This window comes from Oxyura jamaicensis, chromosome 1 (assembly GCF_011077185.1).
Source record: "Oxyura jamaicensis isolate SHBP4307 breed ruddy duck chromosome 1, BPBGC_Ojam_1.0, whole genome shotgun sequence".
Classification (NCBI taxonomy): Eukaryota; Metazoa; Chordata; class Aves; order Anseriformes; family Anatidae; genus Oxyura; species Oxyura jamaicensis.
The window spans coordinates 126,390,712-126,413,698 of NC_048893.1; the positions used below are offsets into that span (position 1 = coordinate 126,390,712).

A 22,987-nucleotide genomic window follows, 5' to 3' on the forward strand; every position below is an offset into this window, starting at 1 on the left:
GAAATTGTCATTCCAGGCATACACTGCAGTGTGATAGTCCCCCTCCGCTTAACAGAATTGTTCAGATCATTCCAAGAAGGTATCACATCCTACTGGAATAAAACATGCCAATAGTTCATACTGTTGAAACTTTAAAATGCCACATTAAAAAGTGGTAATTTAACAATTTTATTTAGCTAGTTTAAGTTCCTTAATGCCAGGCTTTTGAGGTGTGAAGTGATGTAGGACCACCATGATGCTAGAGAGCATACAACGGGATCTCAGCTACAATGTAGATTTTTTTTTCTAATAGAGTGCCCAAGGTTATAAAAATAATCATGAAGAAGTGACAAAAAGTGCTGACTTTGCTGATTTTCCAATGTTATTTTCATTTCTTGGTTTCCAGAAATAAAATCGGATTTTTTTATATACTTCTTAACTAGGCAACCTTTAAAACGTTGAATGGTTTTAGGTAGTCACACTTTGCGGCACTTGAAATAACAAGTGAATGCACGCTCAGCGTAGGAAAAACACCTACACTGCCTCTCCCACTGCTGCCATCACCGCAAAGCTACCTGCAATTAAATGGATATGCACTGCAATGCATTTTTTCTGCCAGTGTCCTTCATACTTCAGATCTCTGAGGACCCAGCTGAACAGTTTCCAGATTTTTCTTCCCTCCGTTTTCAGCTCACCCGCGTTTTCCTCTTTCTCTCTGATATTCTGTTTCACCAAGTTTCTATCCCAGCTCTGACCTAGCTTGTATCCCTCCACCCCAACACCTGCTTTTGGCAGCCAAAAGTCTCCCAGCTCCTGCACTCCTGTCCATCTCCCATAGGCAGGGGATGACATGTTGCCCAGACACCCAGCAGTCAGCAGAGCAAGTCAGAATGACTAATCTAGACAACCAGAAAAAATGCTGAAATCAGAGTGCCAAGACTGCAGTGTTGCCCTCAGCACCTGCTCAGCAGCTCCAGCCCTGACCTGGCCGAGAGAGGATCACCCTCTCCTCTGGTCCTGGTTAAACCACAAAACTCCCTCCCTGCTGTGCCAGTGGTGGGAAGGGTGCTGCTGCCAAGCCATCTCCGGGCAGACTCCACCTGGAGTAAATATCCCACTTGTTTTAGCTACTGACCAAAGCCTTTAGAAGTCACTGTGCAGTGAAGCCACCGAGATCCTGTTGAGCGCCAGGGGAAGCTTTTGAAAGACTTCCCCCTTAGTGGGAGGAATTACTGGGTACAGAGCTTGGGCTTCACAATCCATCTGTTTAATTTGCAGTGTGTCTCAACAGTACATCTCTGTCAACTCCATCTCTTCAATGGAAAGGCATAATTGTAATTTAGGAGCTCAGCCATTTGAAAGACCAACCAAGCAACCATGATCTATTCCCACCCAGCAAATGAGGATGTTGCTAAGGCAGTTTCTCAATTTAAGAATCATTTTATCTCTTTTCTTCTCTCTTTTCAGCCCTCTTTGCCAGCTGGCATCCTGTTTCCTACTTTTGCAGCAGGCACTGCTTCAGCTCAGCGTGATCCTTAGGAGGGGGAGCAGTAGCCTATTTAGAGCTGAAAGCCCGTGGGGTTTTACTGGCTGGAGCCCCAGAGAACGAGCTAGCAAGAGGCTGACGAGGGCACTTGGCCAGATCATCTCCAAAACACTACTGCTAAAGGAACCTGATACTAATGTGAAGGAAACCTCAAATATGCAAAACGCCGCACACGTAACATGCAGATAATAGCATAAGGTAATGGGCCCTGTCTCGAAATAACAGCACTCTCATAACCACAGGCAATTCCAGTATTTTCTGTTCAATTCCAGTGTCCTCTGAACGTGTCGTATCTGTAATGTACCAAAACTCCCACAGGCTCCAGCAGGAATAAGATGTAGTGTGAAACCCTGGCTAAAACACGAGGAAGACATTTCTCTCACACAGAAACAGGCACAAACTTGGGAATAAATGTGATCCAGGAAGTGATTAGATAAAGCCATTGATAATTTCATTTGCATATAAAATAATAACAATAAAGGAAGCTAAATTATCCTGTATATACAGAAACCCTGGGTGTTCAGGATTGGTTAGTCATTATTCTCTTGTCATATAAAGCAATTCAGCCTGCAGCTGCTTTTTTGTTTTAGAAATCCAATTCAACCAAGAGAACTGAAACATCATTAGCAAACCCACTGATTTATCCACCGGTGAAGTGCTGATACAGGCGTCTATGCCTGCTGCTAATAAATTCTCTACACAGCAGTGTTTGCTCTCTCTAGAGATCTCCCCTTCTTCTAGTGGCTACTGGTTTCCAACTTTGCTGCTGGAATTCATTTTAATGAAATAAATCCTACCACCAGGGTCCTGGGCAGTCACCTCCCCACTCCTCAAGGCATCATCCCATTGCAAGGAACAACTTGAAACAATTTCTGTGTCCTTTTCAAGGTGGACACCAAACAGTGAAGGCCCAAGGGCTGTTAGAAGTGTCCTTGCTTTTTAGGAATCATTTCCCAACTTGCAGTTTCAGTAACTTCTTTGACGGTGCTGGGTCATTTTTTTTCTGCCAAGTTCACGTGATGTTTGTTGTACCTTCGGCTTTTTCATCTTTTAAAGAACATGAAGTTATTGCCTTTGAATACGGGAGGCCAAAATTAATGTTGTAGGCTATCTGACAGCTAAGAAACACTTCAGTTTGGCCTGAACTTAATTTTAAATAAAACATACAAAATGTAAGAACCCAAATCCACCTATGACAGTAGCCCACATTTAATATAGCTCTAATAAAAAGTTTTATTACATTCCTCTCTTGAAATGGTATTATTTTTTTTCTTGCTGAGCATAATATCCAAGACAAGTAGAATCAGATAACAAGAGTCCTAAGAGAGATCTTTATCTTAAAAATACATGCTCTTCAACCTATCTTATGTATGCTATAAATGAAAGACAAAATGATAACTAATACCTGACAGGTTTATTTACTTTTTCATCTCTCAAATTGGAGATTGAGTATATATGTGTGACTAATGTGTCCTAATTTTTATTTTTAATTATATGCTCATGTGTTTCCAAAAATTCAGTGTCTGGACTGAAAATAAGGGGAAAATGCTCATGTGTAGAATAGATGTATGGATTTTTTTTTTTTTATGCTTTTTACTCTGGGGTATGAGATGTCAAACTAATCTTCTAAAGCCAAGATTTAATATCAAACTTGATCTTGTTATTTTTCAAGTTCTTCCGTTGTATCCTCAGCTCGGTTGGGCTTTCCTGGAGTGCTGTCACTCAGCTGGCCGGGATGGCTGATGCTTTTTTATTTCTGAATGTCATATTTCTGGCAGGTTTAATGTGTTTGTCTGGCTGTGAAGCCAGAAGGAGGCGAAGTGTTTCCATTATCAGCAGACCTGAAACCACTCCTTTCTTCTAAACCCACACTTCACAGAGCTGATGGAGGCCTTTGCAGCTCATCCCCATTTCTGCTGTCAACCGGTGAAGAACCTGCAGGGCTGTAGCTGCCGTCATAGCTCTCACAGACCAGGACACCCATCCCCTCATCCCCTGCAGTCTGTTTGCACTATATTGCTGCGCTGCTGGGCACACTGAGTAAGTTATACCACTGCTGAGTTACTGAGTTACTCTTTTGTCCAACACATCACATTTTTGCAGCTCAGAGTATAGCCATTTGCTAGAACTGGACTCTGCAAGGCAAGAAGAACAGTAGAGAAGCAATAGAATGTACTGGGGAAAACCAAAAACCTAAAAAAAAAAAAAAAAAAAAAAGCATTTCAAAAATGTATATTACTGAACAACTAAAGCTGGGTAGCCCATTATGAGAGAATCTAACTCAGCTTTCTGACACTGTTTAAGTCTTAGGCACCATTCATGTTTACAGAGCAGAATTAAAACCTTCTGTAGTAAGTTATGAGCTTTTCCCTATTGACAGAAGTGAAAAAACGAGAACTAAAATGAAATCAGCTGGCTGTTACTCAACCTCCTCTGTCCAGCTGGATCCAGGAAAAGTGTTAAAATGAGCCCTGCAATTTTCCTTCCCCTGCTCTTTGAGTTTGATTTTCAGTTTGGAAAAAAAAAAAAAAAAAAAAAAAAAAAAAGGCACCTGAGAATGTTCTTAAATGCTCTCTGTGACTGCCATCAAAGGAGTTTTCTACTTTGGAAAAAGAGAGAGAGCCTTGTCTCAGAATATGCTTTTGCCAGGAATCCTGTCCTGATTAGGCTGCCTTGGAGTGATTTCTTGGGTGGGTGCCATGCTGAAGTTATTGGACGGCAGCCATGTGCTCAGCACTCTAGAAATAAAGTCTATTCCATTAATTTGCAACTCAACATAAAACTTGGGTTAAGTCTATTGATACTGCCGGAGGGTGGGGCCAGCATACATATGTATGCAATTATTTTCAGGATATTGCAATGAGCACGTATATGGTCACACAGAAGTTGCTCTGAAGTCGAATACTAATGTTCCTCGGGTATGCATATTGCCCCCGTCTGGTTTCTTCATTTGCAAACTATTCCGCATTCAGATCTCCCCACTGGTACTAATGAAAATGTTGGATAATCCATACCTTTGAGTCAGCTCCTCCCAAAGACAGCAAAGTGGCCTCTCCAGCCCACACGCTCCTTACCTCACAGCACAGCAGTAACTCAGCAAAGCACTTCAGTAAATGTTTATACCCAAGCCTGCTAGACTGAACACAACATCTTTGGCCAAATTCAAGTGCATTTCTGAGCCTGAGCGTGTTGGAATGAAGCGTGTAGAAGAATGCCTTCACCGGGATCATTTTATCGTGACCCGGACACCAGGAGGTGGGATTTTTCTCTCCCTCCCTTGGAGGGGAGGTTGTCAGTGTTTCCCATGCACATTTTGCAGATTCATAAGGAAGGGGGAGGATGAAACCAGGTGGACTCCACATTGGAGGAAATTCATACCAGCTTGTATTTTTTTCTGTATAACACACATCAGTCCTCAGGGATGTCAGTTTATTCTTCTTCACTCACAAACTTTTGACTCCATAAAATGGTTTACTGAGACCATCCATTCACTTTCAGACCTCATGTTAACTCCTGCATGGTTTCCTACCAGGTCTAGGCCACTGCCATGAAGTGCAGAGAGGTAAAGGTCCAGAAGCAAGAGTGTGCATGATACTCCCGTCCTCTTCCCTCTGATCTCCCCCCCAGACCCAGATCTCACATGGACAGCCACAGAACACCCATGCAGAGGAAAATGCCATACAAGTGAGGTCCAGCATGTAGAGCTAAGTGAAAGATGACTCTTTAGTTGCCAAAGGTCCTAATCTACGCATTATCTTTCATTTTCAATTGTATACGTATATATATAGCTTTAAAAACACAAAGTGACATTAGTTATTCTGCAATTGATTTGGGGTATATGAGACAGAGGAGTTTATCTTTTAACACTGAAGATGTATTTAGTACTCTGTAATTAACACCAAAATGGTAATTACTAATTTTCAGATAAAATTAACTATGGTTCATTGGGAAAAATTATGCATTCTGTTGAATATATAATTATATCTATTCTAAAGCAATCACTGCTGATATTTACATATTGCGGAACGGTTGCTGAGAATGTGACCTAGTTGGTAATAAGAAGCAGTTTTGATTTTGAAGAGCATTTATTCCATATGCTATTGTACCTGAATGTTAATTTCCAGGGGGAGTATCTGCACGCTGGGTAAACTATCAAATCACCTCTCATTTTTCATCTTTCTCTTTCCATCTTTTTCCCCAGACTATGCAAGGCCAATGATCTGAAGAATTTTGCTCAGCATTTTGCTATATGAACTTTCCAAACAGCTCAGTGCAGTGAGGACTAAGAAGGGGTTTTGGTAGCAGCAGCTGGAGTCTAAAGCAGATCAGCACCACATAAAAGGTACAAATGACACAGGAGAGCGTGAGTCATTCTCCTTAATCTACACCAAGATGCTGAGTTCAAAGCACGGAAAGGTCACCGCTTCTTTGCATGCAGATGACAGTACAAAGTGATCCAATTGTCATCTTATTTCTCTTTAACATCCACGGCCTCTGTAACGCTGCTTTGAACAGAAGATCACATGGGAGAGAAAAACCCCAGCATGCCTCAACCATACGGGGAATCAGAAGTTCAAGACAGAGAGGACTGCCGAACCCCATGGAGACAGGCCTCAGAGAACACTCACCGACAGTAAAATGGGATGTTATCACTTCTGATTCCCTCAAACCTAAAATTCACTCATGTTAACGTTGAAAGGGAGGCTGCCTCGTGAGCCCCTGATTTTACAAGGTTTTGGAGATTTGCAGGATTTTTGTAAAGTCAAGTGGTACGCTATATACTCCCTCTACTCCTATGGAAACTGGAAATGACTGTTACCCATTGGCACTGCTCGTGTCAGTCTGAAGTAATATTCACGAGTTCCCTCTTAGCACAGGAGGCCAGGGGAGGAGGGCTCACACGCAGCCAGCAGTGGGACACCGTGTGAACGGGGATCCACCAAAGCCGGTGTCCCACTGGAACACTTCTGCATTAAAACACTGCCTTTATTGTGATAAAGCCACAGAATCATAGAATCATCTAGGTTGGAAGAGACCTCCAAGATCACTGAGTCCAACCACTGCCCTAACGCTAAGTCCTCCACTAAACCATATCCCTAAGCTCTACATCTAAACGTCTTTTAAAGACCTCCAGGGATGGTGACTCAACCACTTCCCTGGGCAGCCCATTCCAATGCCTAAAATTGGAATGTAAATAAAATAAAATTAAAAATAAATTTAATAAAATTTAAAATGTTATTAAAATTAAATTCATTAAAATTAAACATCTTAATAAAATTAAAATGTTTAGTTGAAGCTAAAACATGAAGCATACTACTGTTGGTTCTGATTTTAGTGGGGAGAGCTTCTGCATGTAGGGTGATCTGACTGGTTGCACAGCCCGAGGAAAGACATAGGAGTGGGAAAGGGGAAAAGCAACCATGTAGCAGCAGCCACCACATGGATCTGCCCAGGGGTTCATTTTAGAGCTGGGCTGTTCTCCAGTGAGAAAGTGGGAAGGTGCATGGAGCCTGGTAATAAACAAACAAACAAACAAAAAACATGAATAATTATATGCAATCAGCCTCATTTGCTCTAGAAATCTGTCATCACTGATGGCTGACAATGGTCAAATAGGGTAAAATCCAGAATTTCAAGGTAATACGGTGCCCTCAGTTACAACTGATGAGACATTCCTTTTCCTCCTCAGATCCCATCATTGTCTTGACTGACCTGGGTATTGATTGCTGAGCCTCAATTTTCTTCTACAAATCAAACGGTCTCTCTAAAACATCCCCAGGGAAGAGCATACCACTCCGGCCTAGGTTACATCAAGCACATTTCTACGGAAAGTGGAAGTGTTTCTTTAGAAACCTGCCATCACCACCCTGGTGCAATGGCAGCACCGCAAAAAAAACACAGAAGGGTTTGTGGGTTGTTACCCAAGCTTCAGAAAGGGTTTCAAGCACCCAGCATAGACAATTAATAACCTTAATCAACACAGAATTGGAGCCTTCACCTTCTCTTTTACAGGTCAAACTTACAATGGCGCCAGGACTCTGCTTTAATCCCTTGATGCCAGGATTGCCTGGATCACCCTGGCTTCCCACATCATTTACAGCAGCCTTTTGCATGGCCTCAAGGCTACCAGCTGTAGCACCCAAGGAGTCCTTTAGCCACTGAGGCTCCCTAAAAAACTGTGTAAACCAGCCTGCCTTTCCTCTCCGTTATGTACTGGATAACAGAGTAAGGGCAGGGAGCACGATCCATGCCTTTCCCTAACAATGCGACTAGGAAAGAATTCATAGTTCAGAAAGAATTCTTGCCTTCCTGACCTCACAGAATACTGCAGTTTCCTTTTGCCCAAGGAAAAGCCCTGTGCTCACCTCTTTGCTCATCAGAGACTCAGTTCCATATCTCTGACTGGAAATCCCCATTGAATGCAGAGCCATGGCTAATATTTGGACAGCTGCTCTCTGCTGTGCTCTCTGGAGAGAAAAATGACCAATGTGTCTGAGGATGATGGAAAGCTCATCAAGGGCAGCGAGTGTCTCGCATTAGTGCATCTCACAGGAATGCTTCCCCTGTGTTTTGGTACAAGCCCATAAACCCAACCCAGATGGTGATGGCCTTGTTGGTCAGCTTGAGCAGCTCTGCCCTCAAGTTTCCACAGACTTACTCAGAGACGTAAACATGGCCAGAATCAGGGACATATTTTTCAACTGCTCCTCCTAATATCAACTAAGCAGTGCACTATCAGAGCTTCACAGAATGTAAATTTAACTAAGTAATTTATTTTTTAAAATAAAACAAACCCTCACAAGTACACAGTGAAAACACACCAAGGTGCTCTTACCTTTTGCCTTCAGTTCCCACCATATTTCAGTGCTACTTAGTGCCACTCTGTTTAAGGGTCATGTGCTATTTCCATAATTAATCTCCTTTTTCAAAGGTGTGTAGCTCATCTACTTTAATTCCGGGGGGGGGGGGGGGACTGGAAGCAACTTGCAGTGATCAGCTTTGCTCTGACTTTTTCCTGTCTTTATATAATGGGTTACTCAATCAATCCTCTTGTTGCCTCTCCGAGAAGCAGCACTTACTCCCTGCTCCCACAGCACTTGCAAGGTGTTGGGCCCATAGTTCTAAGGGAAAAACACAGATCTTTCTTAATAGCTGCAAAAGCCTCAAGTGATTTTGCCCTGAGAGGGTGGGATTTTGCTTTTGGTGGAAATGAAGGCACAGCTTTGACAATGCAACTTCAGATGTGAGCGCAGGCATGCTGCTTCAGGAGCAGGGGTCTACAGCTGCAAGGTGTGAACCGATTTCCCCAGAAAGAAGTGTTCACACTTTTGTCATCCCATGGCCTTCCATCCTTTATTAAGGTGTGTTCAGAATCAATCTGTCTCATTTAGAGGGGAATAATACAGTTGCATACTTTAATGGATCAATTTCTTAATAATCATGGGTGAAGATGAAATATAGTCACACATTGCATGTAAATAACAGAAAAGGAGGCTACTGTTATCATGGCAAAGGCAAGGGAAATATGTGCCAAGTGCCCAATTAATGTAAATTAGCACAGGCTGGTTGATATTAGTCTCCATTTATTCTGGTTGAAGAGCTGGCCTTTGCATCCTAAGCAAGCAAATTGCTGCTAATGGTGGGAGCCCAACTGAGAAAACCAATGCAGCTTTTTTGCTCTCTTCCACATGTGTTGGTTGTGACTGTGAAGACTTCTTCTGTGTGACACAACTATTTCTGTGTGACGTGACTATTTCTGTCTCCAGTGCATCTCAGTGTGGCTTCACAGGTGAGCAGAGAAGCCACCCCTATGCTTCCAAACCACCTGGTCTGCTCTGTGGGGCTCCCTTCCCCCGTTTTTTTCCTAAGGGCTAGGGTTCATTTCTCCTAATGTTTGAAGGAGCATTAAACCAAGTCCCTGCGTGCAGTCCTGTGGTTGGAACACGGTGCAAGCGATGCATCCCAGCGCTGTGGGACCGCATCCCGGGCTGGGAAGAGGCTGCAAAAAGTACGAAGCTGCGGACATCGGGGGAGTTGCGCTGTGTCGGACACCCGAACCGCAAAACTCCTGAGCAGCAAGCTGGCCGGAGAGAGGAACAGAAGTGAGCCCCCCCCCGGCCTCGGGGGTCGCAGCGGGGGCCCCCAGCCCCGCTCGGGAGGCCGCTGCCGTGCCGGGTGGGCGCGGGGCGGCGCTGCTCCGCTCTGCCGTGCCCCGGGCCGTGCCGTGCGGGGCCGTGCCGGGCCCCCCGGGCGGCGCAGGCAGGCGGGGACATCCCCGCCCCTCTCCCCGCCCGAGGCGAGCGGAGCCCGGCACTGGGCGAGCTGCGGCCGCTGCCCTCCGCAGCGCATCCCGCACAGCCCGCACGGCACGGCCCCTGCCCTGCGCCCCTATCCCCGCCGCGCTCCGCACGGAGAGAGCCAGCCATGGGTAAGCGGGGAGGTGCTGGTTTGGGGGGGGTGAGCCAAACCATGGGGGAGCGTTTTGGGGAGGGAAAGGGTCCCCCGAGCCCTCCGCGCCCCGCTCCTGCCCTGCGCGCATCTTGCGCGGGGGCGCCTCCAGCCGCGCAGCCCGGGGCGGCGGGGCTTTCTGCTCCCTTTCCCCCGGGCTTTCGGGGGACCCCCTCGGGTTAAGCAGTGTTTGGGGGGCGGGGGGGGGGGGTTGAAGGAATTAGGGGGAAAAGCAGCGGATTTGGGCTCGCCCGGCAGCGCCGTGCCGAGCGGCTGGTGTCGATCAGTCTGTCCGTACGGGCACGCTGGTGCTGGCACTTCTTCTGGTTTTAATCGAGAAAAGAAGGAAGAAGGAAAACATATATATAATTGAATTACTCAGTCAAAGGAAGCTGCCAGAATTCCTTTGGTGGGTACTTGGTTAAATTAATTTGCATCGCCTAACTCCGTAGTTTCAAAATGCTCATTAACTGGTTTGTTCTCTAGCGCACTCACTGAAGATCAGGCTCCCGTAGCACTGAGGTCTTTTCACTGAGCTTTTCGTAACTTTCCAATGCCCCCCTCTAAGTGCACGCTAGAGCACTGGGTCCTGCTGCCTCTTCAACTCTGAGTACTGGAGTAAAGAGAGCTGCTCAATTGTCTGTACCAGAAAGCTTGGGCTCTGCCTGCCTGGTCTGATACTCACTTTTTGGACTTTTTTTGCTACGTACACCTTTGAAAATGATGTCAGATGAAACTGTAAAGTTGACTGCCTCTCCCGTATCTCAGTGTACTTCTCTTAACAAAACCTTTTACTTTACTGCCATGGACTCATGTCTTCTTTCTCCTCTTCCATCCCTCCTCCAAAAGTTTTCTGCTATGTTATTAAGAAAAGTGTGTTTGTTGGATTACAGCATCTTATTCAGGGATGGTTTTGGTACAATTCATTAGATGGTAGCATGTATAAAGTTGTTCTTCAGTCTTTGCTGCTAAGTTTATGAAATGATCTTTCTTCAGTAAATTGCCAGGGATTTGACATCAAAAAGCTCCTTCAAGTCCTCATAGGTGATTCATCTTGAAGAAGCAAGTCTTTACTTTAGTGCTAAAGCCTTAGAAGAACACAAGCATCAGTTTCACAAGGTGTGGGTCTGCACATAATGTATGGTTTGTGTCCCTATAGAATGTGTTCTCCTGTTGAGATAAGAGGAGTGGAAGGAAGAAAACGTTTCTTGAATGTTTTGCTGGTAATAATGGCATAACCCCCCCCCGTGTCTGCCTGCTTCTTGGCTTAGAAACGCTGTGGGACAGTCTGGCTGTGACCCATCAGGAGAGGAGGCTTAGCACAGAACCTTTAATACTTTACAAAGAGCTCACAAAACTAACTCTGTCAGCTGGTGAACTAGCCCTTCATGAATGCAACATGCTGTTTGTGCTAGTGCATAAACACCATTGCCTTGCCGTGGCGCAGGCTGAGGCTGCTCTGGCTGTTTGACCAGGATTTGTTGGGAGCTTCGGCACTGTATCGAGCTTGCTGATCCTATTGCAAGGATGCGTTTGGCTGTTTCTAATTAGGACCATTTGAATTGTCCTTACTCATGCAAAACTTTTGTGTAAGACTGGCCCACTGAGACTGATTTATTTTTTTATTTTTTCCTTTTTGGAGCTGCTGAGAGCCCACTGCTGCAATTGACTGCATTGGGCTTTTGGCTCACTCAGCACTTCTGAAAGTCAGGCCCATTGTATTTAATTATGGGTTACATCGGCTCTAGGGCTGTCCTTAATAACCACCTTAATAACCCGTCCTTGCAAAAAGAACCGCCCATTAGCCTCTCTTACATCGCAGCACAGATTTTCTCAAATGCCAGGTCTCACCTTGGGACAGGGGAATATTTTACAAAATGATCAAAAAAAACCAAAAACAAACAAACAAACAACAACAACAAAAAAAAAAAAACGCGTTTTTGTTCTAAAAATTTAAAAAGCAGCACACGAATGGCTGTGTGATTGCATAGCTTCATACCTTTTCTTCTTTGTGCTTCACCAAACTGTTGATTTCAAGTAAGAAGAGTGGTTGGAGCAGAGTGGGTACATACATTGTGTTTAGTTGTGTTTTTTTTTCTTTTTTTTTTTTTTCCCTCCCAAGTTGCTGAAGTATTCACATACATTCACTGTATGTGAATGGGGGGGTGAAACAGTGCCCATCTTCATACGGGTGTGTGCAGGTGCTGTGAGCAACCACTGCCCTGCAGCACCCACAGACCTCAGGATCTTCAGATATTCCCCTGGCCAGGGTTTCTCCTTATAAACAGCTGCAGGCAAATCCTGAAAGAAAATCAGCCCTCTTTCTGTCTGTTCAGCTGTATGCTTTGTCCAGGCGGGAGCTGAAATCTTTTGTGTATCACAGTAATAGTAAAATCCGATTAGTATCGGTCATTAAGGGTGGCTAGATTTCAATTGCCAAGTCTTGTCGTCCATATTCTATTAAATCTTGCATCTCTTAAATATATTTAACCTTGTTCCTAGTTAAAAAAAATAAAAATGTTATTAAGTTTATCTTCTCTTAAAACCTGTGAAGTATAAATTTTTTTACTGAGGTCCTTTCCCTATCTCCACAACACTTGCTTAGGCTATTAACGCATGCTTAAATTTGCCTTCTTGCTGTAATCTCTCTTGTCTGAGAAAGAGGCGGAGAAGAAAATGTTGTGTATTTCAGATATTTCCCAGTATCCTAAAAAATCTGTGGTTTCACCATATTTACAGGTTCTCTCTCTTGCTCTCTTCCTAAGCGCGTGGTTTAGTAATATAGGAAATCTGCTGTCCCTGTGTGAATTATGATATGTCTGATAGATCTGGAAATGTTACATTTTGGAAAAGCACACTGGGTTATAGATTTTTACTCTCTGGAGAGCTGAACTGTGGAAGTGCTTTGATTATCTGTCGTCTTCAGTGTATTTCTATAATTTCTTAAACCGGCTGAAACCTGTACGTCACTTCCAGTGCTTTAAGTACTTTAAGCATTTAATTAATTTTCCCAAGCAAAGTATCTTTTCCCAAGGTTGCTTCTGTGTGTCATTTTGCCAGAACTTGCGGTGTTGAAGCATTATTTTCTACATGGTATTTGTTTAACAGCCTTGGTTTTTCAAGATTATTGCTGTCTAAAGTCATTGTTATCTCTCTCTCTCTCTCTCAAAAAACAAACAAACAAAAAAACCTCCTGAAACGTACTTTGGACCAAGTTAAAATAAATTGAAAATAAACCTGGAGAAGCCCACTTCTTGGCATGTCTCACATCCCTTGTGCAGAGGCATCATGGCGTGGCATCCTCCCTGAGCGGAGGTGCACTTTCATGGTGTGGATTTTGGGACAGACTGTACTTGCGCTGATGGCGATTAGGTGTAAATACGTTGCTGTCTTTCTAGAAGTGCAAGAGCACTGTATGCAGTGAAATTTCACTGGGGGAGACCTCCGAGAACATCTTCAAGAGTTTGTGGAAACCATGACGTGTTTAATTCTCGTATTTAATTCATCATGCAGTCAGTCCTGCTGAAATTTCCAGGTTTCTCTTGCGGTTCCTCCACTTTCACATCCTGCTGGATGTGCTGTTAACCCTGTTCAAATGCAAATGTACTTGGTGCCCATGACTGCATCTGTCTCTCCTTAAAGTCTGTATGGGTATAGGAGTGATGGAAATCAAAACAGGTGAGTTTGGGTTTGAGCTGTGGTAAGCAAACTGAAGGAAAGAGTATTATCTCCAGGTGGCAGCAAGGACATAAAAGATGTATTAAATGAACGGGTCACAGCTGAACCTGTTGGTCTCTGTACAGATGCAGAAACCTGCACTGGTAACATTACTGTGTAAATACCCAACATGGGTAAAGGACAAAACAAGGGCAATGGAGTGTTAAGGTGGCCTCATCCAGGTTATACTCAATGGAGCATGTGACCTGGAGGAAGGTGACTCCCAAGTGGCAGTGCCAGGGAAAGGATCCAGACCTCATGGACCTCTCCATGCCTTTCTTCTGCAATTAGGTGTGAGCATCTGGGCCTAGCTGTACCCTTCGAAATTCCCTGCTACCCATCCCCTATGAGCACAGCAAAGAGCTGCAGGGTACGAGGAAAGGTTCAGCAAAACAGGTAGCATTGTATGTGCTATTTAGTCCTCACTGTTCCGCTGCTTTCTATTGCTGCTCTGCTTTGGTGTTTGTCAGTCTCCTTCTCCACAATTACTTGTCTCTTGGGTTTTAGGCTCATAAGCTTGCATGTGGAGCCGTGGCTTGGGAAACATTTGCAAGCACCGAAAAGAACTATGAGAATTCAAGATCTTTTGTTCTCCGTGTTTTTTGAGCTCTTTGACTAGCAGTAATTTCAAAATGTGAATGGAGCTTATGTTTCATTAATAGAAAGATGTGCCTGACGCAGAGCCATCAAGTGATGCAAAACGGTGCTTTGCTGTGCACCATTTGTGTGCGTGTTTGCTTTATGCTTTGATATTTAAACGTGTGATGCTTGGAAATTTTAACCTAGAGGAATACATACAGAAAACAGCTTTCCAGGAGTGTGTGTACTTTGTGTTTGTTTTTTCTCTTTGCCTGGCATGGAAGAATTTTGTAAAGGACTGTGATTCACAGATAGTGGGAACATGGGTCATGAAAACTGAACCTACTGAAGGCACAAACCGATTTGGAGTATCCAATTTAAGACACAACGCTCATAAATTGATCTTTTTTATTAAGAGCACAGAGAAATCATTGCATGTTGCAGCCTGAAACTGTCTTCATCTATGTTCCTTTGGTGCCAGTGAAAACACAAGAATTGCCCAGGTCAAAGCAATACAGAAAGTGGAGAGCAGGATTGCACTGGTGGCAAATGGGGCAAACCTTGCTCTTGCACTGAGTGAGTTAGGAAGGCAAGCAGCTAACCTGCCTTTCGGATGCCGGTTTGTGAATTGGCGGTTAGGGAGGACACCTGGTGTTAAGAACACAGCTGGCCTAGAATCTATGGAGATCTGCGAAACAGAGTAAGTGATGGGATTCCAGCCAGAGGAGGATTAAGTTCTGAGTAGTGTGCTGTTTTTCTTAATATTGGAAACATATATTTGAGTTTATCAGTGTTTCTGCTGGGCTGGAGCTGTGGAGCCTGTTGCTGATGGCTAACCAGTGAAGAATCTGCCTTCCTCATCCAGCCAACCAGTCCAAGCTAACTTGGGCTGTCCGATAGCTGTTTCTCACTCTACCTTGTAATCTGCATTTTTGTCAGCTTGCACGCTAGGAAATTCTTTGAGACGTCCAATCCTGTGATACATGGAGCGTGCGCAAGCAAAACCGTGGGTGGGCGTCAGTGTTGGTTGTGCATGGTCTGTGCCCTGCGAGGCTGCCAGGGGTGGGAGTGGTGGTGTGGAAACCTGGTTTCTCTGTGAGAGAGAGGTTTCACACTGAGATTTTAAACTCTCTGGGTTTATATGAGTTTTGCGTAATGGTGCAACACAAGTATTTTACAACCAAAAAGTTATGTGAAAAAAAATCTTAAGCTGACATTGGTCAACTTAAGACGTCTTCTTAAAGCTGCTTAAATCCTAGGTTCTAGGAACCTCACTCAGTATTTGCTGCAAGAAAGTCCCAAACACATGCCTGCAAATGTTGTGAAAGTCTGAATTAGTGCAGAGGTCTGGCTGGATCTTCATACTTGATATCAAGACTTTTTTTTTTTTTTTTTTTTTTTAAGGAAAAACTTTTCAAAGGGTTAAAATTATTGTTGTTTGTGTATAGGCTTAGGCTTTTGCTGCCAGAACTGTGTTGACATAAATGTCATGTGCTTCCCCAAACAAAAGTGTAAAAACCGTTGCTGTATTTGCTAGGAACACAGCTGAAAATAAGTTTGCCACATGGAACTTCCCTTGTGGGAAATCAAATGATTTTCTTGCGCTGCTTAGGCATGTGTTACAAAAGGAGGAAAAAAAAAAACAGTCAGGAGTAAAGAGGACTGACTAGTGGGAGTATGTGAAGCTGAGAACTCATGATGCAGTCACAGGAATCTGTTCCAGCGCATCTGTCAAGAGCCCACGATCTGCAAGGTGCCCCAAACAACAACACTTCCTACAACATCTGCTCCAGCTCTGTGATGAGGGCTGGTGTAAAAAACAGGACTCTTGAAATCTCTGAGATATTTGTTATACCATGCCAGGGGAATATAACAGAGCCTGTTGCATAATCTGTTATTGCCTGCCCACCAGCCAATGAAGTTTCTGGGTCTTAAGCTGACAAATGTTCCATTAAAGCAGAGTTTGATGTAAGTACAACAAGAAGGCTTTGTGATACCCGACTGATTTGGCCTGTGTTAGTAACTATTTCCCTGCTTTAGTGTATGCTTTAGTGTATGCCTTCATAGATGCTCCTTCCATTCCAGACTGAAATTAAAGTGGCAATTTCTCATGCTCAGTAATTGTACAATGAAGCTCCACATTTCAGATATTCCTTTAAGTTTATAGGCACTAATGACTTGGCAAGAAAAATAGCCAGGAAAGTCATTTAGCTTTTATAGCCTTTTATTATTAGTTCCGACCTTAAATTATTTTTAAACAGTTTGAAAATACCTGTTTTTCTTCTCAACCTTGAGTTATAAAAATCATGTAATAGATATTTAGTCTTTAATCACCTCCTCAAATTCTGCTATGAGGTTTTCTGGTCTTATCTGCCTCTAACACTTGCAAAGCCATGTGTGAGAAACTGTGGTAATCTATGACATATTCAATTCCTCTAATTCCTCAGTGGAAATCTGAGAGAGGAAGAAAAGAATCAGGAAGGAGAGGAGTCACTAGGAAAAGCTAATATTTTAGAGTAGCCATGAGGGATTGAAGGTAACTATTTGGGGAGTGTGTGGAAATGCAAATGAGGTAGCAGCTTTATCAAGACTGGAATGATTTGAGCTTTTAACAGTCCGTAGATTTCACTGTTTTTTTTTTTTTTTTTTTCTTGTAAAGCTTTATCTTTGTATTTTTGGAAGTTTCCCATGACTGCTATCCTACAAAGTTCTGCATGTTTTCCCCATTACAGTCAGCTCCCAAATGTGGTTTAGGTTCTTCAGATCATCCTCACGGAGAGGAAACACTGGACCTCATGGCCAAACCTTGTTCTGCTCTCCTTCACATCTGGTCCCTGTAAAGTTTTGTGGGCAAGGGTATGTATGTAGATTGGTAGTTCTCCGTCCCCATTATTCCTATTTTTTATATGTACTCTTAAATTTTCTTTTCCTGAAGACCATTGGTTTTGTTTGCTTTCACTTCTTGCTCATACCCCTCCCTGAGTGGGTATATCCCCTTGTGTAATTCTGTGGTTTTGTTTTCCTTGCCATTTTTCCTTGTATAGTGGCAGGTTTTATCTTAGCCATCTCCTACTGCCTTTGGACGGTTTGGGGTTGACATCTGACCCTCTACTGAATGCACTCTCAATCTGATGGCCAAGAGCATAGTAAGTAATGTACCCGTGTTAGAGAGAACAGTGGGAAAGTTGGGAGAAACAGCTTTAAAATAAGCAGAAAGTCAGGAGATGCCCTCTTAAAGCCAAACAAAGTGATTTCCTGGAGGAAAGTTGAATTAGGTGATCTTTAAGGTCCCTTCCAATCCAAACCATTGTATGATTCTGTGAAGACTTGGCCTTCTGTTGTCACAGTAACTGGAGGGCACTGTACATGAGGAATATTAAGTGTTGTTGTCAAGGCTAATGGGGATGTCCCAGCTGCTGTTAAAGCATGGTGTATAAATGTGTTAATTACTGTATGTTTAATCTTTTCTGTTCTTGTAAGAATCTACAAAGAAAATGAATCATGGAAGTACCGGTGTACTTAATCACCACTATCTGTTTCTTCCCCTGACAAAATGCTTTTAGTTGATAAAGTGTTTTTTTTGTTGTTGTTGTTTTTCCTTCATGCTTTATTGGTTGCTCTCAGATTGCTGTTTCTTTTTTGTAGAATCACCAAACTGATTAGTATGCTGGCCACAGGACGGCAATTGACTTTCTGAGGTTTGTCTGCCCCCTAGAATAAATTCTGTTCAAATGGGTTGGAGAACTAGGAACGTTCTTTCTCCTTCAATGCCATTGTTACAGTTTTCATCCTGAGGGATGAAAATGGAAATAAAACTTTTTTTGGTCAAAAAAAAAAAAAAAAAAAAAAACACCCACCAGCTTTCTGGGAAGATGGTATCTCTGTTCATCTTTCCTCTGGCATGCTAAATGGGTCCCTGGGCAGAACTCCTGGGGAAGTTCCTATGTGAACTTCATAACATGATGCAGAAGGGGAGAAGTAGTTACCAGCCACAGCATGAGTTCCTGGAGCATTCCTTCCTCTTCCTTGTGGTATAATACAGGTTTGTGGATTCAAAATATGCCATCATGCCTGCTTAAGCTCTCAACTACTATAATCCTTCTTAAAGTACTTGATCCTTAACCCTTTCTTTTTTAGGGAAGAGGCTGGTAAGATCAGTAAGAGGAAAACATGCCTTTTTCCTTTTGTCAGGAAAAGTGTGACTGCTGTGCCTGCTTTCCACATGGTCAGTAGTCTGTCGTCTTCTGTGTCTGTGAAATATCCCTTATGTTACCGCATGTACCTTGTAAGTAAAGTGTTTTCTGTTGCCTTGCTCAGAAAATATGTCAAACTTTTCATTGCATATGCTTCATTGCTCCAACACTTGTGCTTTGCATTTGCCTCAGGTTATTAGATTTCTATGGAGAGAGATTTCTTTTCCTCACACAAATCTAAACACAGGAGATAAATTATTACATTTATTTGCCATTCTGATAGTATTTTCTTGTGTCAGGCTAAATTACTGACATTACAGATGTATCCCAAAACAGAATCGAGCCAGAGCTGCTATGTAGAATCCCAAAGACATTCAGGATTTGACTTGTGGGCACTCCAATGACTTCTGTAGCCACAAATGGACTTGCATTGGAAGCCTTCATCCTCTGCTGGCAGATGTGGCTGGAGATGTGATGCTCAAAGCCTTCAGGCTTGACAGCTGCTGTGTGCCTCCCTTTGTCCTGCAGGGGACAGCTGGGAGGAACACCCTGCTGATGACAGCCTGCATCTCAGGGCACTCAGGACATACCATGCTGGTGCTTCCTGCCAGGAGATACTGGCAATTAATTTCAAATCCTTCCCCTAGGTCATCAAGGCTTTTAAGGAGCTTTTGCACTTATTATCTCCAAAACCGCCTTTCTTCCTTGACTGTGACCTGCCAAGACAGCTGTGTTTCTCTTAAGTGCTGGAGTTAATGATACAGAATGTGAAGGTTGATAGGAGAGCAGGATTACAGCCCACCTTAGCTGTGTACCCACTGCCAGCATCCCTGGGAGTGTGGGAGACCAGAGTGATCAGGGGCTTTTGAGGCTGCTGAACAAAGTGTAAGACACCTGGGGCATCTTTGATCATTTCCACAGTGATTTTTGGGGATGGTGCTGCTGTATACCCTTTCTGGGCTGACTTAAACAAAGCTAGCTTTTCTTTACCTGGTGTCTGCTTTTTCCTATTACTACCCAGATGCAATGGAAACATAACAGTAATGCTGTGTAAAATGGTTTCCCCTTGTGTTGTTGTGTTGGGTCTGTCTGGGATGGAGTCACCTTTCCCTGCAGCAGCCCACACAGTGCTGTGCTCTGCACTCGTAGCTGGAACAGCACTGGTATCACTCCAGTGTTGTGTCTGTTGCTGCATAGTGCTGGCACAACATCAGAACTCCTTCCAGGCCCCCAAGAGCCAGCAGGCTGGGGGTGGGCAATTGATGGGGAGGGGACATCACCAGGGCAGCTGACCTAAACCAACCAAAGGGATATTCCATAACACCTGATGTCACACTGAGCAATAAAAGGGGGGCTCTCGTGGGGGAGGGTCTCTCCTGAACAACCAGTACGCGTTTTGAGGCCCTGCTTCCCGGGACGTGGCCAAACATTGCTCGTTGATGGGAAGTAGAGAATAACTTTTTTTTTCTTTCTGTGCTTCCGTGCGGCCTTTTTGTTTCTCTTTCTCCCCATTCCCCTTTCCTTTAATTAAATCATTCTCATCTCAAACCTCGACCTCTTTGTGTTGTCTTTTCTTCCCCTTCCTCTTTGAGGAGGGGAGGAGTGAGAGAGCAGTTGTGGTGGAGCTTGGCTGCCCACTCGAGTAAAACCATCACAGTTGTGTACACTGCTGACATACATTGCTCTTACAGTAAGCCCACCAGAGCAGGTGGCTTTGCATCTGAAGACAGTCACAACACCTCTATATCCAGTGGGGCAAAAGTTAATCATTGTGGATGTCTGATGGTGCTCTGCATCGGCTGAATAGCTTCTTTCCTATCATGGCTCATGCAATAACTCTGAACTTGCCTCTGTTCACATGACTTTAACAGCTGATTTAACTTGATCTCTCATACATGAGCACACAGACTTTATCATTTCCAGCTTTGTTCCACATTTGGGATCTCAGTCTCCTGCTGTCTCTTTTCATGAAGCTGTGCGTGGGTTTACCTGTAGCATATATGGTAGGAGTTTGCACTAGGAAATAAAACATGGGCCTCAGCAGCTGTTTCCCTGGGAGGCATGTGGATGAGGCAGTGCTGTAGTGCCAGCGAGCTTTACCACTGCCTTTTCTTTCCTTCATAGCTATGGTGACCCTCAATGTGAGACTAGGAATGTACAAGCTGGAGATGATTTAAGGAAACATGCAGCACTACATACTAATTAATTCAGGTCATGATGCTCGTAGGATCAGCACAGCAACTTCCTGCCTCCCAAGCGGTTGCTGTGTTTCTGATGTGAACCCCTTTGGCTTATGCCAGGAAAGAACTGCATGGTAATTAAATTAACCTGAACAGCTTTAGAAGAGCCTAGTTTGAATTAGGGCATGATTATTGACTCTAGCAGTATTTTCCTTTGCAAAGTATTTTCCTTCTCTTCCGTGCCACCCCCCGAAGCACTCGGTACCATCTGCTGGGGAGCACCTGTTCAGATGCTGGCTGAAACCACCCCTTTCTGTAGAGGCAGTAAGGGTTTGGCCAACATGTATCACACACTGTGGTGGGATGCTGTCCGAGGTGAGGAGCCAGCTGCAGGGCTTGCTCATGGTGGCTGCTGTTTTACATAAACCAAACTCCAGAAAACAAGGAGTGAAAAGGTAACGTAGCTGTACTGAGCGCTGTTTGTCTCATGGACATCTGAAACATTTAGGTAACGGACTAAGACCACTTGGAGTTATCACATTAAAGTTCTTTGGACTTTAAGGGCAGTGCTTTCTGTATGTGTGTGTAGTAGCTTAAGGAAAAAGCAAGAGACTGCATTTGAATCTCCAACTGCAGCAGCTCTGAGTGTTCAGAGCCCATTGATCATGGTTTTCTTTCATGTGACCTAGATGATGTGCCTACATTCTCTTTATATGTAGATGACACCATTTAAAAACATATCTTCAAGCTCTCTTTGTGGGCTGGTAAACTGTAAATGAGCTTTAATCAGAAAACTGCAGTAAAGCATTTTTAAAAATAAGTTTTTTGCAGAAGGTTGTCTTGTCATTAGGCCACAACTAGCAAAACATGTCAAAGTCTGTCGTGCTAAAGCTGTGCTACATGTTTTCCAAGGCATTTTTCTGTCTGGTTCCACTGGAAGCTGCTGAAAGGTTTTCCCAGATTCTTCTCAAGGACAGTGCCTGGATACCCTGATGGCTCGGCCTTGTGCTGTTGTGCTGTACAGGGGTGTGGTAAGGTCCTCCATATGTGCGCCTTCTGGTGATGGAGCAAATAGTCTTATTTTTCCACTGTTGTTTGTTTTCACAGCATTTAAGAAGTTGGTGTTGGCAGAAGAACAAAAAACAGTAGGAAACCTTTTTTTTTTTTTTTTTTTTTGTTAATCCAGACAGGCAGGATACTTATATTAGAAAGATCTTTCTCTGCTAAGAAATTGAACTGTCTTTTGTGGAAAAAATGTTTGAAATGTACATTGTGGTATGACTTTTCTTTTTCCCTCTGAGGGAATTGTCTCTGCAGTGAAATGAAACCAATCTTACTTTCAAGACTCGTATTGGATATTCCCCTATCTTGGGAGCTATTGGAAAGGAAAGCAAATGTGTGAGTTGTACAGAGATGTTGTGGTTTATACTGTGCTGTTTTTTTGTTTGTTTGGTTGGTTTTTTTTTAGTTTGTTTGTTTTTTTCCTGGTTCTTCCTCTGAAGTTCTTACTTATTTTGGAAAGCAAGAGAAATTAGTGGTCACTAAGCGTAATTTTATTCGGTCCTGTAAAATGATGGAGCATTGATAATCTATAAACAAGCCTGTCCCTTCACCCTTTTCAAGAATAGCTTTTCTGGAAGATATCATTAATCTCTACTCCCCATGAGATATCTCACACTACTTAAAGAGGGTCTGCCCTGTTGACTCCTTGCTTTCTATGCAGGAGGCTGATTAGCATCCTTTCTGAGGGCTGTGGGCGTGTTGTTCTTAAGCACCACAAAATCTTCAGTGTCTGTTCTAGCTCCTATCCAGCCATTGTCTGTTGTAGTCCTTGAATACTCAAATCACAAGACATGCTGTTATTTTGGAGGCATTTGTTTACTGTTTCATTTCTGAGCACATATTAGCTGGTACTTATTTTTAATTTTCCCTCTTCCAAGTTTTTTTTTTTCTTCTTCAAAACAAAAGTTGCAGTTTGCAGTTTTTTCTCCTTGCTTTAGGTCTTAAGGGTAGCACCAGACCTTGGTGAAGATGGTGATGGCATTGCAAGAGGCTGTACTACTGCATGTAGCTCATGTAGCTGGTGCACCTTGCTTCCTAGGTGATACTAGTACCTTTGTCCTTCCTTTGCTAGGAAGGAAAAAAAAAAAGGGGGGGGGCGGGGAGGGGGCAGGCTAAATCTGTTCCACACCACCTGCCTCTGCTTTTTACAATTCTATCTTTGGTATAGGTTTTCCTGTTGCCAGTCCATAAGAAAACTCAAACCCTAGGCAAACCTTGAGCCTTCAATGCATATGAAAGACCTATGTTTTAAGGGAGCACATCAGAAATGAAACTCTGGGAAT

The 22,987-nt window shown here is 43.5% G+C and overlaps 1 protein-coding gene across 5 annotated transcripts in view; it reads left to right on the forward strand.

Annotated features, from left to right (window-relative positions):
• Nucleotides 1-9,133: 9,133 nt before the first annotated feature.
• Nucleotides 9,134-22,987, forward strand: part of GPM6B (glycoprotein M6B) — a 108,227-nt gene continuing 94,373 nt past the window's right edge. Inside the window, exon 1 of one of the 5 annotated variants that reach the window (XM_035330355.1) lies at nucleotides 9,134-9,314. Coding sequence is in view for 4 of the 5 variants with exons in the window: in XM_035329529.1 (XP_035185420.1) it covers nucleotides 18,440-18,494 (55 nt within the window). In the remaining variant the exon portion in view is untranslated. Of the gene's footprint in view, nucleotides 9,315-9,724; nucleotides 9,954-18,424; nucleotides 18,495-18,515; nucleotides 18,555-22,987 lie in introns of those variants that run through there. The other 4 variants (XM_035329785.1, XM_035330183.1, XM_035329529.1 and 1 more) reach the window with 4 other exon arrangements.